The 17,512-nt window shown below is 36.8% G+C and overlaps 1 protein-coding gene across 1 annotated transcript in view; it reads left to right on the top strand.

Moving 5' to 3' along the window:
- The first annotated feature begins 13,931 nt into the window (after positions 1-13,931).
- LOC127831552 (cubilin-like) overlaps positions 13,932-17,512 on the top strand; it is a 73,649-nt gene continuing 70,068 nt past the window's right edge. Inside the window, exon 1 of the mRNA XM_052356533.1 lies at positions 13,932-13,949. Within this exon, the coding sequence (XP_052212493.1) occupies positions 13,932-13,949 (18 nt within the window). The remainder of the gene's footprint in view (positions 13,950-17,512) is intronic.

Below are 17,512 nucleotides of genomic sequence, written 5' to 3'. Positions count from 1 at the left end.
ATTCGCACTGTTGCAGACCTTTTTTTCTACAACATTCGTTTATAAAACTACCCTTAGTTTTAATGTAAAAAATCGTATAAAGAATGCAGAATGGTTTGAGAGCGGCATTGCATGAAATTCGTAACACGAGACGCTTCGTATTTGTGTCTTATTTCAGCATTATCTATTTTGAAATTAACAAAATGACTCTTATAACCAATTTAATCGCTTCTTTTATGCAGATGGACTGTGTTTCATAGTTTGGCTGATTATTTTCTAGCCCACACTGTTCCAATATGTGAAGAAGGAAACCTTTAATCCATTTTACACAAAGGTATTCCAATCCATTTAAATTGTTGTTGTTTTGTTTTTAAGACTCTTATTTTATGTTCAACATGTTATGACATTTAAGATCCAGCTTAATATACTAATGCGTTAAGTTTGGCTATAAACAAATATTTTATAAACATACAAGTATAGTAAAGTTATTATTTTGTTTTAGGTGGTCAAACTTGTGTGCGGGGGCTAACATATCGGTGTACATGATCGTGCAACGACGATGAAAGGTACATTTGCAGAAATATTCAAAGATATTATTTTAAACAATAGTTATATAAAACACGAAACATATAAACATAAAATTAGTAAACAATGTTAATAATGTACTCATTCGATTCTAACTTAAAAATTGGAATTGAATTAAGAAATGAAAATATTTCATTTAAATGTTTCAGTGTGATGGATACACTCGTGTTGTTGAAACCACCGACTCTTTGAATACTACGAAGGTTCTTCTTAGGTAAACTTCTTTATTCAAACATCAGAACTATGGTATTAAATATATATTTTCCATCATAAGTAGCTTTTTTTCTTCGTTTCACTGCTGATAAAAAACGATCTTATAATAAAAAAGAAGCATGTTTTATGATGGCGTTTAAAATTATGTTATTCAAATCAAAATATATTTCTTTATACAAAAATGTAAGATTGCTATTTCCACGTTCCCGTTATAAAACATGCTCCCAGGTGCCGATATCATCCTTGTCCGATAACAATTTGTTATCATAAGAAAGTAACAATGTATTCTCTATGTATTATAACAGTGGTAATTTGGTTCTTTTTAACATCAACAATTATATTATCAGCGTTTCCATTTAAGCCTTCGGATGCTTAACTGTAATTAATGTAGTGGAGGACAATATTTTCATACACAATGACAATAAAATGCCAACTTAAATTAGAATAAATAGAATACTTCTTTTTAATCTTGCAGATCATGGATATATGCAGTATTTGTCATGAATGCATTAATGAAAGTACCCCAACAGTCCTTCTTGGTCCAAAGGGATGTCAAACGCTATTGGACATAAGCAATAAAAGAGGACAGTTGAATGCTGCACCGGGTGACATCGTCCATGTTCAGTGTAGAAAAGATTTCACACGGCCTGTCAAGGAGCAGGATATATCTGTCACTAACAATGTGCCACGTGTGTTACGCTCTGATATTCAATTTCATTTCAAACAAAATTGTTTGTTTTGTGCAAATCGAGCAAAATTTTCTTTACAAACAAACAAGAGATCTAGTGATACATATCCTGTTAGAAGTTTGCACTTTCAGGAATCTATTGTAGATGTTTGCAATACAAGGAAAGATAAGTGGTCCACAGCAATTTTGGTTCATCTGTCCCACGTCATTGACCTTCCTGCAGCAGAAGCCATATACCACCAGTCGTGTAGTGTTAACTTCAGGACTGGAAAAGGTATTCCAAAATGGTACCGTTACGATGACAGTGAATCTTCATGATGTGCCAAACGACAGAGAACTCCTGGAAGACCAGAAAACACAAGCCAGGTTGGTGCTTTTGAACATGTGATTAAGATGATATAATCGGGCCAAAATATGTCGATTGTTGATCTTGTAAACAAAATGTCAGACATTTGTGGGGAAGAAAATGCATATTCTGCAAAATATTTGAAAAGAAAAAATACTGAACATTTTGGCGAGAGTGTTGTTATAAGCAATTCAGATGGGAAAAGCGATATTTTGACATTGAGACAAACCATTGCAAACATAATTCATGAAATCTACAATGAAGACGCTTCAAATATGTCATAAGAAGAAAAGAAAAATAATTGAGTCTGCTGCTAAAATAATCAAATACGACATAAATAACATCAAAGAGACAAAAGACTGTTAACCATCTTGTCAAGATATTGCTTCTTTACAGAAGAACTTGGATTATGTGCCACAAAGTTTACAATCTCTATTGAAAATAGTAATTGGTCCAGGTGAAAACAACCAAAAAAAACTGTCAGCCATAGGTCAAAGTATCATGCAGGTTAGTCGCCCTAGAAGCATTATAGCGCCTCTTCAGATTGAGCTTGGGGTGCAGCTGCATCATCACTTCGCCTCAAATTTTTGATAGACACCTTGAACAACTTAGGTTTTTGCAGTTCATATTGGGAAGTTCAAAAATTCCAAACCAATGCTGCTGCAGTTTTATCCACCAGAATACTATGTCAAGAAACTGACAATCAATTTTTGCAGTTTGTAGCTGATAATGTGGACCACAATATAAGAACTATAGATGGCCACAATACTTTCCATGGGATGGGCATCATCGCAGCATCTACACCAGGAACGCAAGTTTCGATTACAATTCCAAGGAAGGATCTATCTCTTCAGGATGTGGCTGCTGTAAGTCAAATTGAAATTAAGTACTTTATTAGAAAGGACCTGTCGAGTGATGTAAAACGAAGAATTCTCTTGCATCTACCTGAAAATGAGTCTGTGATACAGGATAGTCCGTTAGATCTGCTTTGTAAAGTGAGTTGGCCTTTAAGACAAGAAAGACCATTTTGGTCGGGATTTATGCAGATGTACGGGGGACATTTTTCATCATCTACTTCAAAAGCGGCAAGAATGTTCATGCCTATGATAGATTTGAGCCCAAATGACCCTTCGTGTACCCTATCAATGCTACATTTCGTGTGCCGTCAATCAGCCCAATATCACACGTCTCCAGTTCTCAGAGTTGACCAGCCTCTGTTTCAAAAAGCACTGGATATCGTTAACATTGAGGAACCATCCAGTCCCCTGAAGAAGCTAGTGCTGCGCCTGGGTGGGTTTCATTCACAGTTGAGCTAATTTGGTTGCATTGGTTATCTAATGGCAGGATCCGGCTTAAGCGAAGCTCTCGAAACTGTATACACCTCCAATGCTGTATCACATATGATGTCTGGAAAGGCTGTACAGAGGGCAATACGAGGACATATTCTCATTGAAAACGCGTTTACTATACTCTTGCTTGAGAAACTTTCGTGCAGTGAAACGGACGGACACAAAGACAGAATTGACGATACTACGGCCTTGGATAGTTTAGCAAAAAATTCTGATCTTAAAATACTAACCTCTCTATATGATGAAATGAAAGAAACCAAAGACTCGTCTGCGGTAATGAAAAGTGACATATTGTCTTCAGTGAAAGAAACGCTGGCAGCAGAGAAAGATAAGTTGTCTGACAATCGAACCGCTAATCTCTGGCACCAGTACATGGAAATGGTCATGATTCTTCGACAATTGATCTGTGCAGAACGAACTGGAAATGGGAATCTCCATATGTCATCCTCACGAAGTATCGGGCCACAATCTGTACTTGAAGAGTGTGTATGTTTACTTGCAAAACATAATAAAGTTACCAGAGACCAATCCCGAGGTATACGAAGCGTTCATGGAAGGATACCATACTATTCGACGGACAGATCGAATGTGGTCAGAATTGTCCACCGACCTTGTGATCTGAAACTCTGTATACGACAGCAATAAAGTAGAAGATGAATTCCACTTTTGTCGAAATGTTCCAAATGTTTCCAAATTAGAGAAAACTACATTAAGAGTTATTACAAAGTAAAAACCTAACTTGTGAAAACTGACACAATTATGAACATAATAAAACTGAAACGTTCAAGTAAGGAACGTGTGTATTAGAGGCATTCAATTTTCGCACGTAAAATTAAGTTTAATGTAAAACCACTAATGAAATGATGAGAAATGCTGCATTTAACCAAGTTTTGTAGCTATTATATGCTGATATAGATCATAAAGTATATATAGATATATATATCGCTATTGTGTGTGCTAATCAAATATTATGAAATTGATTTTTAGACAGTATTAGTTTGTGTTCCTTGAACATTATAATCATTTATTTTATTGTATCAATTACAACAACACATTAAAACGGTCCCATATATAGCTAGAGACTGTTAACAGTTGAGCTATAACGAGTTTTTAATTATTTATCTATAAAGTTGTTCCATTAACAGATTTTATTAACCTTGCAAAAAACAACATTTTTCTATATTTATATTAATCAATGTATTAACATTTTGTTTAACACTTGACACTGTAAAGTTTATGTGTAATACAAGCATGTTCTGTAATGTTCTGCAGACCCCCCCCCCCCCCCCCCCCCCCCCCCCCCCCCCCCCCTAGTTGCAGTAATTCTTCGTTCAGCTTTATAACTCAAAGGGTTGCTGAGAGCTGCAATGCGCAGTCTTTTGTCCAAAGGTCACAATTTATCAATGTTTACCTGTCTAAAGCAAAAACTAACTTATGCAAGTGGTACCATCAAAGCAAGAAATAATTGCTTTGTATTAACTGTGTTATTCCTTCGTATGCTCTATCCATCATATCGGGAAACTGTCGTAATGTTGCCGAATAAAAGTGTCGCTATCGGTTAAGTCGCAGACAACCAATCTCTTGCACATCGTGATATATAATGTAACCTAAGTCGATAACGAAGTCGAACAGATGTCAAATACATACAACATGAAAATGTCAGCAAAAATAGTGTGTTGAAACATCGTCGTGTTTTTTAGATTGCGTGCAAAGGTTAACGTCCATAGGCTGCCATTCATAGAAGTACACTTCTCCCAGAATTCAGTGGTCTGGAATATCTTTTGATTCTATCATATCTACCACTCTGAATAAAAAGTTAATGTGTTTTTGAAGTTTATTTATCGCTTTCTTTAATTGGTAACGAACGGCGTCTGTTTAGTAGTGCACACGAAATCTTTGCGCTGAACTGCGATTGTGTTTATTAAGGGGTGCATATGGGAGTTCGTTTATATGGACTTACCCCTCCCCCCCCCCCTGGTCTGCTCCAGCTCCAATAATTTACTGCCATAAAGGGGTTGCACAAAAGAGCTTTCGTCGTTTTAAGTCCAGATTACAGAAAAAAATGTATTAGTGTCAACAGTCGCCATCGTTAAATAATGTCGCATTTTTTTAATTGTACGTCCATTTGCGACACTGGCTATCGACATCGGAAGCTATTTTTTGCCAAAGATAAGACCCACTGTGTGTTTTCCCTATACATGTATATAATATGTAGTCGCATGACGCTTGTGTGTTCAACTCCTCATGTAACTACCGACCTCTCTAAAACTGTTACAGGGAAAAACGTTGTATTAGTATTTAGGCACTTGCGTGTAACGTCTGTAACAAAGCTGTAAAGGTGAAAATTATTAATTGTTGTGAATATCTGGCTTACATCTCGTACAATTCTATGAATATAAAGAAGTGAAACTCCAGCTGCTGGAGCAGTATTGAATTTTCATTAAAAAAAAATTAGTTGGTCCTTTATTTAAGGCAAGTGACCGATTGCCCAAACAGTACAAAACAGCACAATACAGCACAATACAAACCAACATGAAGTCCAATTTCATGAACTTCTCGCAAACATCTTAGCATCTTACAGCCAACTTTACACACCTTTTTTCTGTTAATTTTATTTTTTAATTGAAGGCAAGTGCTCAACAATATATATGTAAAAGAACATGTAGTGTAATGCTATCGAGTAAAATACAATATATTCTACATACATTCAATGCATTTAATACAACACAATCATAATGTTTTCGATTACTTTATACCTCAATGCAACTGAAACACACATTCATTTACCTCATAAGATATTAAACTTCGACAGTCGGTCATAACGCACAAGATGACAAATGTTGTATATATTGTATATGTTCTTTTTCATTGATAAATGGAATGGCACAAACATAACAATATGTTGTCATTTTTGCAAGGATTTTCCGATTGTCTATCAGTTAGGGTGCTTATTAGTGTCATAAATACAATTGTAAATAAAATAACTATTATAGAAGAATTTCGTGTTATTTTAATACTTGTAACAGCAGACGACCAAAGCGTTAGTATGCTCGATGATGTTAACCTCAGATGTAACCATTGAGACAGCGCACCCCGCCTCACCCGCAGAAGATGACGTCAGTGTCCAACATTGAAAAAGGTATGTTATGCAGGTAACTGGTAAAGCAGGCAGTATGTATTTTCTATAACCGGTAAGGTAGAGCATGTATAGCGGATTGCCGGTAAGATATAAAGTTTTAATTGCACCTAACCGATGAAGTATCCATTGTGTATTGCAGGTAACCAGTAATGTAAACATTAGGTATTGTAGGTAACCGCTTAAGTACGTCGTATGATTTGCGTTTAACTGGTAAGGGGGAAAGAATGTATAGAGGAAAACGGTAAGGGAGACAGTACGTATAACAGATTACCGAAAGGTAGACAGTATGTACCTAATGTAACTGTAAAAGCAGAAAGTGTTTTGCCGATAACTGGTACAGTAGACAGTATGTATTGTAAATAACCGCCAGGGTAAACAGCATGTATTGATGATAACCGACAAGGTAGAAAGAATGTTTTGCAAATGACTGCTAAGGTAAACATCGGTACGGTAGACAGTATGTATTGCAGATAACCTATAAGGTAGACAGCATGTGTTGCAAATAACCGGTAAGGTAGACAGTGTGTATTGTAGATAATCAGTAAGGTAGACAGCACGTATAGCGTTAACCGGTAAGGTAGACAACATGTATAGCAGATAACAGGTAAGGTAGACATTATGAATTGCAGTTAACCGGTAAGATAGACGATTTGCAGTGCAGATAATCGGTAAGGTAGACAATATGTACAGCAGACAACCGGTAAGGTAAACAGCATATATAGCACACAACCAGTAAGGTAGACAGCATGTATTACAAATAACCGTTTAGGTAGACAGAACGTATTGCAGATAACCGGTAGGGTGCACAGTATGTATGAAGTAGAATCAATCCGCAAATATTAATAATAATTCGAGTACAAGTAAAATATTTTATTGTTTGTTTGACCGTTTCTTTATTTTTAAAAGTTCTCCACTATGCCGACTGGCATAACATTAATCACTTACAGAAAAAACGTAACATAGGATGTCTCCTGGGTAAATCCTTGCAGAAATGTTCCTTAGTAAAGCGACAAAAAATAACAAGCAATTAGAAAAAAGAATCGATTTTTGTTTTGGTGATTTCTGATCCTCGGTAAGGTTATGGTAACAAACAAACATCACCTCGCAACATTGAGCTAAACCATTTGAACATAATTAAACTAAAATGGAACTTCTGTCGTTTATGAGTCTTCGATAATCAATCAAGCATTTGACAGATACCAATATTAAACAAATATGAATAGTCAATCAGCAACATGCATGGTGCATCAGCATGTCATATAATCAGACGACTTACTAGTATTATGAGTAAAGTGTTACACATATTCAAATGCTATTTATACTTAAAAGATTATAGAGAGCTTGGCAAACTTTTATTCTCCCTAGTTATCCCCGCCATAGGCGGAGGGATATTGTTTTGGCGTTGTCTGTCCGTCGGCACTTTTGTGTCCGGAGCCCTTTCTTGGACGTGCTTTTGCAGATTTCATTGAAACTTAGTATGAGTATATATATGGATAAGAGGATGATGCACGCCAAATGGCATTGTACACAATCGAATAATAACGGAGTTATGGCCCTTTGTATTTTGAAAAAAATGTTTTTTTGTGTGTCCGGAGCCATATCTTGTGTCCAGATGTACAATGGCGGGGGATATCAATTCAACGAATTTGCTTGTTTGTACATTAATTCAAACGTTTCTATGTGACCCGTGTGTTATTTTGAAATGATAGAAATTGATACACATTACATTTTTATGTATACTTACTTCAAATTGAACTCGTGTGTATCTTTTTTACCACAAAGACTCAGCTACGAGCCAATTTAATATCAATGCTATTACGTTTGGATGTATGATTAATGTTTGTATTTGAATTCTGAAAAAGGAGATGGCAACGGCTTATGTTCACAAGAATGCATCGGAAAATAGGATTTCTCATAGTAATGGGTAAATTTATTATTCTCTATTCTCAAAATACTATTAAATTCTCATCATCATTATCAACCATATCATCATCATCCTTTCAACATTATCATTAATGTCATCATCATCCTATTCATCGATAAAAACATCATTGGTGTCCTCGTTAATCTCAACAAATGTTTTCCATACAAACAATAACCCAAGGACAAAATAGGAGTGGGTGTTCGTATTTGACAGGACTTGCGACATAGAAATGCATAAAACAATTCTTCTGACCTCCGTTTGTCTTCTATATGCAACGGAGATCGACCTCAATGGCACCGCTCAGTTGATGAGTCTCGAGACGCCGTAAGCGTTGCAACATCCTTGTTCAGATGCCTCAAGACGTGAAACGATACTAATTAAATTATGTAGGACATTTCGTTATGTATACTTAAACACGGACATGTGTGGCACGTGAATAGTGCAAATTACAGGCCGCCCAAACGCCCGTCAATCACGTTAAGTTGCTTAAAACGTAAGATGTGAACCTTTTTTTTAAATAAGCTGCGATTATTTGCAAGATTTATCCACCACCACCAATCAAGAGAAGTGTACATGACTTCACGTACACTACGTACAATAATCGGTATTAATGAATGATTCAGGTAAAACCGCGAACGGGATGCGCAACATTACTGCTCATTGTTCTTTCTTTTGTCTTTTAATGGCAGGGGGACGTTAAGGGTATCACGTTTAAACGTTTAAACGGTCGCGTTTCGTGTTTTGCTCAAAAACGTTTACCAAAACAGTAAACGTTTAAACGACAGTCAATATCACTATAATAAATATTGGTTTGCAAATAACGTCGCCGACTAGCCGTACGAAGTAGATCGATGACGAACTGCGAAATCCGGGTACTTGCGGTAAATCCGGGCTACCGAATTCGGCAGTAATTTATTTCTTATTGGTTAGCGAATGGCACAGACATGAACAAAAACTAACGGAAAATCTTCGCTACTTTCCGAAAATCTTACAACTTGGCAACGAAAAAGTGCATATGCCACCATCTTGAAATATTTTAAGAGATTGTATTTCATCATTTTTCATGTGCAAAGTACGTGCATTTTTTTCGGAGTGTCGTTTTCGGAAATAGTATTGTTCATCGATTTTACATTCTGTTTGACGTTCTTTAAATTGTTTTTATAGAATGACGAATACACATGTGGTGATACTGATGGTCTGTTTTATAATATTGTATGGTTTTAATATGACGTCATTGCGCGAATGGGATATGCACTGAATATTACTTCTGGAAATAATTACTATTTTCAGTTTGGAAATGCGATGCTACAGGTGCTTTTTAAACGGACATATGGATACCGTTTAAACGGTAACGTTTCGTTTATTTCATTTTGTTTAAACGTTTAGAAAAATCTGTAAACGTGATACCCTTAGGGGACGTATGAGGACCCTTTGCTCAAGACCTGTGTCTAGGTGCCATCATCACCTTCCGAAACCTCTAATTTTAGAGAAATCAACAAATATGCAGCTATTATTATATTGTTACATTTAAGTATTCTTTAGCAAAACATGTAAATAACACACGATCAATCTCATTGCGCAAATTTATATAACAAACAAACATGAAAAGCATCCAGTACGCACCCCGGACATCAACAAGAAACATACCAATTACTCAAACCATGATATCCATAAACTAATACTAATAATTAGTGTAGATAAATCATTAGTATTCGATATAAATATGTAGGCACAAAAGACATTCCATGCGTTCGCAAATAAAATCCGTCCACGTATACAGATCGAGCTCCGCTACTCCAAAGAGCAGCTCGAATCCATAGACATTATGACGTCAATTCGAACAGGAAGGCTGGTTTCAGACTTATACACCAAACCAACAGATAGGCACCTCTACGTGCACAAGGACTCGTCTCATACCGAGTCTACAAAGAAGGCCATCCCGTACGGCTTAGGTGTGAGGTTGAAACGAATATGTTCGGAAGAGACGCACTACAAAAACACAGAGTTGAGATCAAAGAGCAACTACTGAAGCGAGAATACAATGGCCGATTCGTCGAGACAGAACTGAAGAAAGTTGATAGCAAAAAGCGAGAAGATCTACTGCGTACGAAGGTGCCTTCGAAAAGTACTTCCAGGGTAGCGCTTGTTATCACTTTCTCCAGAGCGCTACCAAATGTTGGCCATATTCTCCGGAAACACCTACCCACATTCCACACGTCCGATCGAATGAAATACGTACATGTATTTTTTTATCCCTCGTCAGCAGCATTCAGAAGAGACTGCAACCTTGGTTCATATTGGTTCATAAAAACAAAACCAGATGTTTTTCCGGGTTCCAAACAGGAGCGGACCTTGTAGGGCACAGAGATGCGCAATCTGTCCATACATCATGGAGGCCGAAAAGTTCAGCGATACCACCGGCAAAACCTACAATGTGCGGAACGAGATCACCTGCAAATCCACCAATGTAGTCTACGCTGTGCACTGCGAACGCTGCAAGACCTTCGTATACGTAGGGAAAACGGGAGATACCCTGTACCAACGACATCTCGTAGACCTGTCCCTGACAAGGACTCGACACAATGACCCGGTTGCCGAGAAGTTTTATACAAACGGCCACAGCGTCGCGGACTTCCGGGTCATGCGACTAGAAAAACTAAATGAATTCGATGAGTACCGGAAGACCATTGAACAACTTTGGAAGCGCAAACTGAGGACTTTCAAACCATATGGACTGAACACAAAAGACTGATAACATTGGCGCGCAATGTAACGTTAAACAATATAACGTCACTTCCGCGTCACAAATAAATGCCGCTGAAGAAGACCGACAGGTCGAAGCTACGGCAAATTTAATCAAAGCGTTTAATTTTTTATAAACGGCTAAAAGCGACTTTATATATGTACATATATTTACAATGTATATTTATCACATGCCATACCCTGTTTCCCATGTAATATAACCATTACATAATTATATGGTTATACTACACATGTGTAATATACTCTTAAAGCGTTTTAATTGGCTGAGTTTTCGTTTATTGACCAATCGCATTTTGTTATTTTGCTGAAATGACGTTGCAGCGTCAAATGACGTCACGAAATTTCACGACCAAACCCGACAAAGCTCGACTAAAAAGGGTATACACGACTTCTTCTCGACCTCTTGTCAATAACACACGATCCCCACACGACTTATTCACGACGTCCACTCAACCATCTTTCCGATATCCGCTCGATCATCTCGACCTATACGCGAGCTTTATACGATCTCAGCCCGACCAAGTGGACCTCAGCTCGATCGCCACCAGAACTTCACTCGACCAGATCGTGATGGTCGTACTATACGCGTACAAAGTCGCGAACGGTTTTTAATTGAAACTTCGAGAATAAAACCGTCAAACATTGTTGTTCACTGATCACTTCAATCATCATGAATGTTTTTACAATTTTAGCAAAATCAGTCGCCTTTTTGCCATTTCTTGGCATCTTTGGATGTTTACTCGTCCGATTCTTAGAAGGTTATGAGAGACAAGCACGACGTTTTGCATATGAGTTTTGTTTAAGTGACACGAGGTCGTGTATGGTCGAATAGCAATCGAGAAGTGATCGTGTACGGCCGAGTAGCCGTCGGGTAGCAGTCTAGTAAATCTGTACATCAAATCGAATAGAGGTCGAGTGGATCGTGTTGCGATCTAAAATAACTCGTGTAGAGGTCGAGCGGATCGGGTAGAGATCGTGTAAAAGATGTCAATCCGATCGCCACACGATTGCTTCACGATCAACTCGATCTTCTACTCGACTAATGCACGACCACTTGCCGAGCGCTTCTCGATCCATTTCCTACTCGACCGCTACTCGATATTTTTGACATGTCAAAAAATATCGGGTAGGAGGCCCAACCAATGCCGACCTACCCGACCGCCCCCGATCACTCATGCAGACCGAACCAGACCAGTACTCGACCGCTTGGTCGTGCCTGATCGAGTTGATCTGATCGGCAGTGGGAACCCAGCTTTATGTTTGCGTAAATATTTATTTAATTTGCTCATTTAAAAGCATGTGATAAAAAAGATCTGAACTCGTCGTCATATCACACCATATTTTATTAAACTCGTCCAGGAAATTCGTGAGTAAGTTCGGCAAAGGCTCGCTCACTAACAAAATTCCTGTATTATCGCATTGTCACCTTCGTACTATCGCACTGTCGCCATCGTATTGTCGCACTGTCGTCATCGTATTATCGCATTGTCGCCATCGTACTATCGCTGAATGGGTCAAGTTCCTCCTGGGTACTACTTCCTCGTACCCCGGGTACTTTGAAGTATACTTCACCGTACACCGATTTTCAAATGATACTTTTGGGTACCCCAGTATACTTAGAGGTACCCCATCTTTCCTACTAAAAAAATTCGTACCCAAATTTTTTTTCGTACCCAAACTTTTCGTACACAATTTTGTTTCGTAACCAAAAATGTCGTACCCAAATTTTTTTTCGTACCCAAATTTGTGTTCGTACCCCAATTTTTCGCCATACTTTTTTCGTTCCCAAAATTTTAGTATCCAATTTGTACATCGTACCCACATTTTATTTCGTACCCTAATTCTTTTGCGGCATAATTTTTTCATACCCAAAATTGTCGTACCCACATTTTTTTCGTACCCAAAATGTTCATACCTACATTTTTTTCATACCCTAAACTTTCGTACCCACATTTTTTTTTCATAACGAAAATTTTCGTACCCACATTTTTTTTCATACCCAAAATTTTCTTTTTTTTTCGTAAACATATGTGAAAAATGTGGGTACGATAATTTTGGGTACATAAAAAATGTGGGCACGAAAATTTTGGTAACGAAAAAAAATGTGGGAACGAAAATTTTGGGTACGAAAAAAAGTATGCAAAAAAAAAATTTGGGTACAAACAAAATTTGGGTACGAAAAAATTGTAGGTACGACAATTTTGGGTACGAAAAAAATGTGGGTACGAAAATTGTGGGTACGAACAAAATGTGGGTACAAATTATATTTTTTTATTAAAGATGGGGTACCTGTAAGTATACCGGGGTACCCAAAAGTATCATTTGAAAATCGGTGTACGGTGAAGTATACTTCAAAGTACCCAGGGTACGGGGAAGTAGTACCCGGGGGGAACTTGACAAATTCAGCGATAGTACGATGGCGACAATGCGATAATACGATAACGACAGTGCGACAATACGATGGCGACAGTGCGATAGTACGATGGTGACAATCCGATAATACGAAGGCGACAATGCGATGATACGATGGCGAAAGTACGATATGATTATCGCATTGTCGCCATCGTACCATCGCACTGTCGCCATCGTATTGTCGCACTATTGCATTGTCGTTATCGTAATATCGCTCTGTCGCATTGTCGCCATCGTACTATCGCATTGTCGCAATCGTAGTGTCGCACTATCGTCATCGTATTTTCGCACTGTCGTCATCGTACTATCGCATTGTCGCCCTCTGGATTTAATGTGTAACCACGATGGCCCTAACGGTATTCCGTACCGAATATACTGAAATTATGAAAAATTGACAACTTTTTTCAAGTAATGTCATATACCAGTCGTGATATTTTAATCAATATAAACTTATAATTGTAAAAAAAAAACGGTATTTTAGAACTTTTCTTTTTTCGTCAATCTGGTTGACGGTCCCTTTAAGAACTAGTGAAATGGATGCCGAACTTGAGGTAAGAACCTTAATACTATATACATTCATTTTAGATTATGTTTATTTTGCAAAATCGTCACTGAATAAACTGTTTGAAGTTATTTATTAAAGCCTCCTATTGATAATTAAACCACGTCACGTATTGTTTTTGCACTGAATCATTGAATGAAAAACACTGTGGTTGATCGTAGAATATTTTCAGACAATTACTTTTTTTTATTTTTTAAGCCATGAATCACGGTCTAATATGTGATGTTGTATCTAAATTGTATGAATGTTTAGTTCATTTTTAACGCCTCTTAATATATTGCTGCTTGCGAAGAGCGAAGTGTACGGCGCCTTAAAATCACTTCTTTCAAAAGCATTTTCAGCACATTTGAATTGCCAAACCGAGAGAGGACGTTTGGGAGGGAGCTACCGGGCATCCGGTATGTAGCAGCTATTAAATAAAATAAAAAAGTAAATTGTACGCAAATATTTATTTACACTTATTTCAATTTGGACAAACTACCACAAATAGAATGTGTACTTCCGCTATAGGAAATATTTGTACTTCCCAATGTCTGCAACCCCCGGCGTGTCATGGTGAAGACATGTAGCGACGGTGAAGAAACCTCCTTTTGTTTGCTGAAGAACGAATGTTTTCGCTTCACGAACACCGACCGCCTAGTGCCGATACTTGCCGCTTGATTATCTGCAGCACGGCGTGACAACGTGCGCTCTCTATTGTTAGCTCGGGGTCGCGAAGGTTTTCCGTGTTGGACAGCATGTGGCATTTGTATTGTTGCTATAGTGTTTCATTTAACAAGTAATGGTAAATAGATGATGTATTCTGCACGTTTGTTTGTATCGCAAAACGATAGCATGAGTAGGCGATTATTTAAATCGAAAAAAAAGTTCATGAAAATTAATTGTACGAAGAAATTCGTAAATTAATATAAACACAATTTATGGCATAACCAAACAGTAACACATTAACGTCATCGGTATCAAAAACAAAAACATTGAAATTATCAATCAATGATTACGGACATTACAAATATAAAAGATATCCGTAGTGAATTTGACAAAAACTCCGTACGACATCACGTCAAAATTACGTCGTAATGACACTCGTATCAGCGTTACATAGGTGCCCGAAAATGGAAATGATTATAGGCTATACGAAGAAAAGTATGACGTTTTATACATATTTCGAACCGGAAAAAAACGTACATCCCGAAAATGCAAAAAAGTAAAAATCGAAAAATGTGTCAATAAGGCTGGTTTTCTCATGGCGCGATTCACATAAATAAGAATTAAAATTCACATTAAAACACCATATGAAGTAAAAGATGAAACAAAATAATCAAGAAAACTAAGCTGCTTCAGACTTAAATGAAAATACACCCATTGACTTTCACGGTAAAGGAATCGGTTCGTGTTAAGATCCCATCTCACATGGACTAAAAAACCGAACTGAATATAAACTCAATATCGACTTTATCATTGCAACATTTCAAACTCAAAAGTAATTTTACCGATAATTTAAACATACACATGTGCATTAAGGGCGGGCGGGCGGTTTTTATCACCCTTTCGTTCTCCTTGTGCATACCATGTGCCTGTCAAATGCACACCTCGAATGGCTACTCAATAGATTTGCAAATCATATAAACCCCAAACGAGAAACCCGTGCGTTTTCGCACTAAATCCCACACACAAACCCGTGCATTTTCGCGCTAAACCATAACCATAATCTCTCTTCTAAAAAGCATGTATAAAACCAATACAATACCGCCTTTATCAAACCGAGACTATATTTATTTTCGTAGCGTATATTAAATAATTTAACAAATAATATTGATCAGAATTAATATGGTTTATTTCTTGTAACAAAAGAAAACTCTCATTGTTTGACGACGTGCTTTGTTTTTGATTGAAAATAAATATGACAATGAAAACGCATAAATCTTGGATGATAGAATAAGTGCCACAAAGACTTAAACAATCGGGTTGAATTCAAAAGAAGTTTGAAGTTAAGTTGATGATTTATGGAAAAAAAACATATGTTGGTCAGCAAACAACAATTTGATATCAGAAAACCATATATTCACTTAGACCAACTCTTTCTCGCTCATGTAAACACACCAAAGAATTCGCAGAAACCAGTCACTATACATTTTACTGTGAACTTATCGAACATATTACTTTCATCAGTTCCAGTAAATATAAACTCAAAACAACTGCATTATTATCTAAATGCTGACGTTAACAAAAATTGTGTAATAGTCGATATAGTTTTAAGCAATCATGTTTTGTTGTTGTTTTCTGCAAGTATCTACAAACATTCAGCACGCATCGTTTGCAGCACTGCACTTTTATTTTATTTTTATTAACTCTAAGACTATCAAATACGTTAACGCGAATAAAGAAATTAAGAAATTCAGACATGTTTGACATACACATTAAATGGTGTTTCATGTCAAGTATCATCGTTCATGATGTTGAGGAAAACATACACTAACATAGTAAGATACTCGACGAAACTCCTCATAACTATGTAAATATTGCCCCAGTAAAATACGCAACGCAATAGTTTCTGGTGACTGGTCGTTAATACCGGAACAGGTAATTCAAAGGTTCTTTGTTTTGTTGATGACAACAGTCGACGAAAACATGCATTATTCATTTACTTCGAATTTTCAAACAACAACGAACAGCCCTATGACAGCAATCGTCACATTAAATATTTATTTTGAAAACCACCAGCTCCCATTACGCTCCATATATATAATATAGTAATAAGCTCGATCCAAGTTCACATTATCACGTTTCATACATCGCCAGAAGTTCATTTATCTGGTTTCCATAAACTATTCAGACGCAGTAATTAGCTTTCAATCATTCAGGACGCTTTTAAATTGCTTTGTTGACGGTCGTTTATTGCAATACATGTTTATAATATGAAAACCCAAACACTTACAGTTAGATTGTTATGATATTAATATGCAACATCATGGTGATAGTAAATATGTCCCAGCACAAAAATAATATGCACATTTGAAAAACGTTTATGTTGTTATCAAAACTTTATAAAGTTCGTTAAATGTATTTATTGTATATCAATGTCTTGCAATAGCTACACAATATGAATCTGTCGATAGTATGTCCATTAAAATAGTGTCCTTGTTATGATAAGACATCGTATTGTAATATATTGACCATTATTTGAAAATTAAGACATTGTGTACAACAAAAATACATATACTGCCGATTGCGGTTAGGTGCATATTTTACAAGAAGTGTAATGGGACATCGGCCATTAATGACAAGAAAATACAATATACATTCAAGTTATTCGTTTAATCACAAAATAAGAAGTGAACCGAACATATGCCTTAATTACAGATTGAATATACATATTAAAGCAATATGTGTGTCGGTGTAAAACTAAACGATTTGTACATGGAACATGATTTTTAACGTTGCGTCATGCAAATAACGTTGTTAAGCAAATGACACATACTATCCTCAATAAATATTGTGATAACGACGGTTGGTGTTATGCAAGGTCTCTATCATCCATTAACAGTATAATTT

The sequence above is a fragment of the Dreissena polymorpha genome, chromosome 5 (assembly GCF_020536995.1).
Source record: "Dreissena polymorpha isolate Duluth1 chromosome 5, UMN_Dpol_1.0, whole genome shotgun sequence".
Classification (NCBI taxonomy): domain Eukaryota; kingdom Metazoa; phylum Mollusca; class Bivalvia; order Myida; family Dreissenidae; genus Dreissena; species Dreissena polymorpha.
Note: the sequence above shows the minus strand (reverse complement) of the source record. Positions and strands in the feature narration are given on the sequence as shown.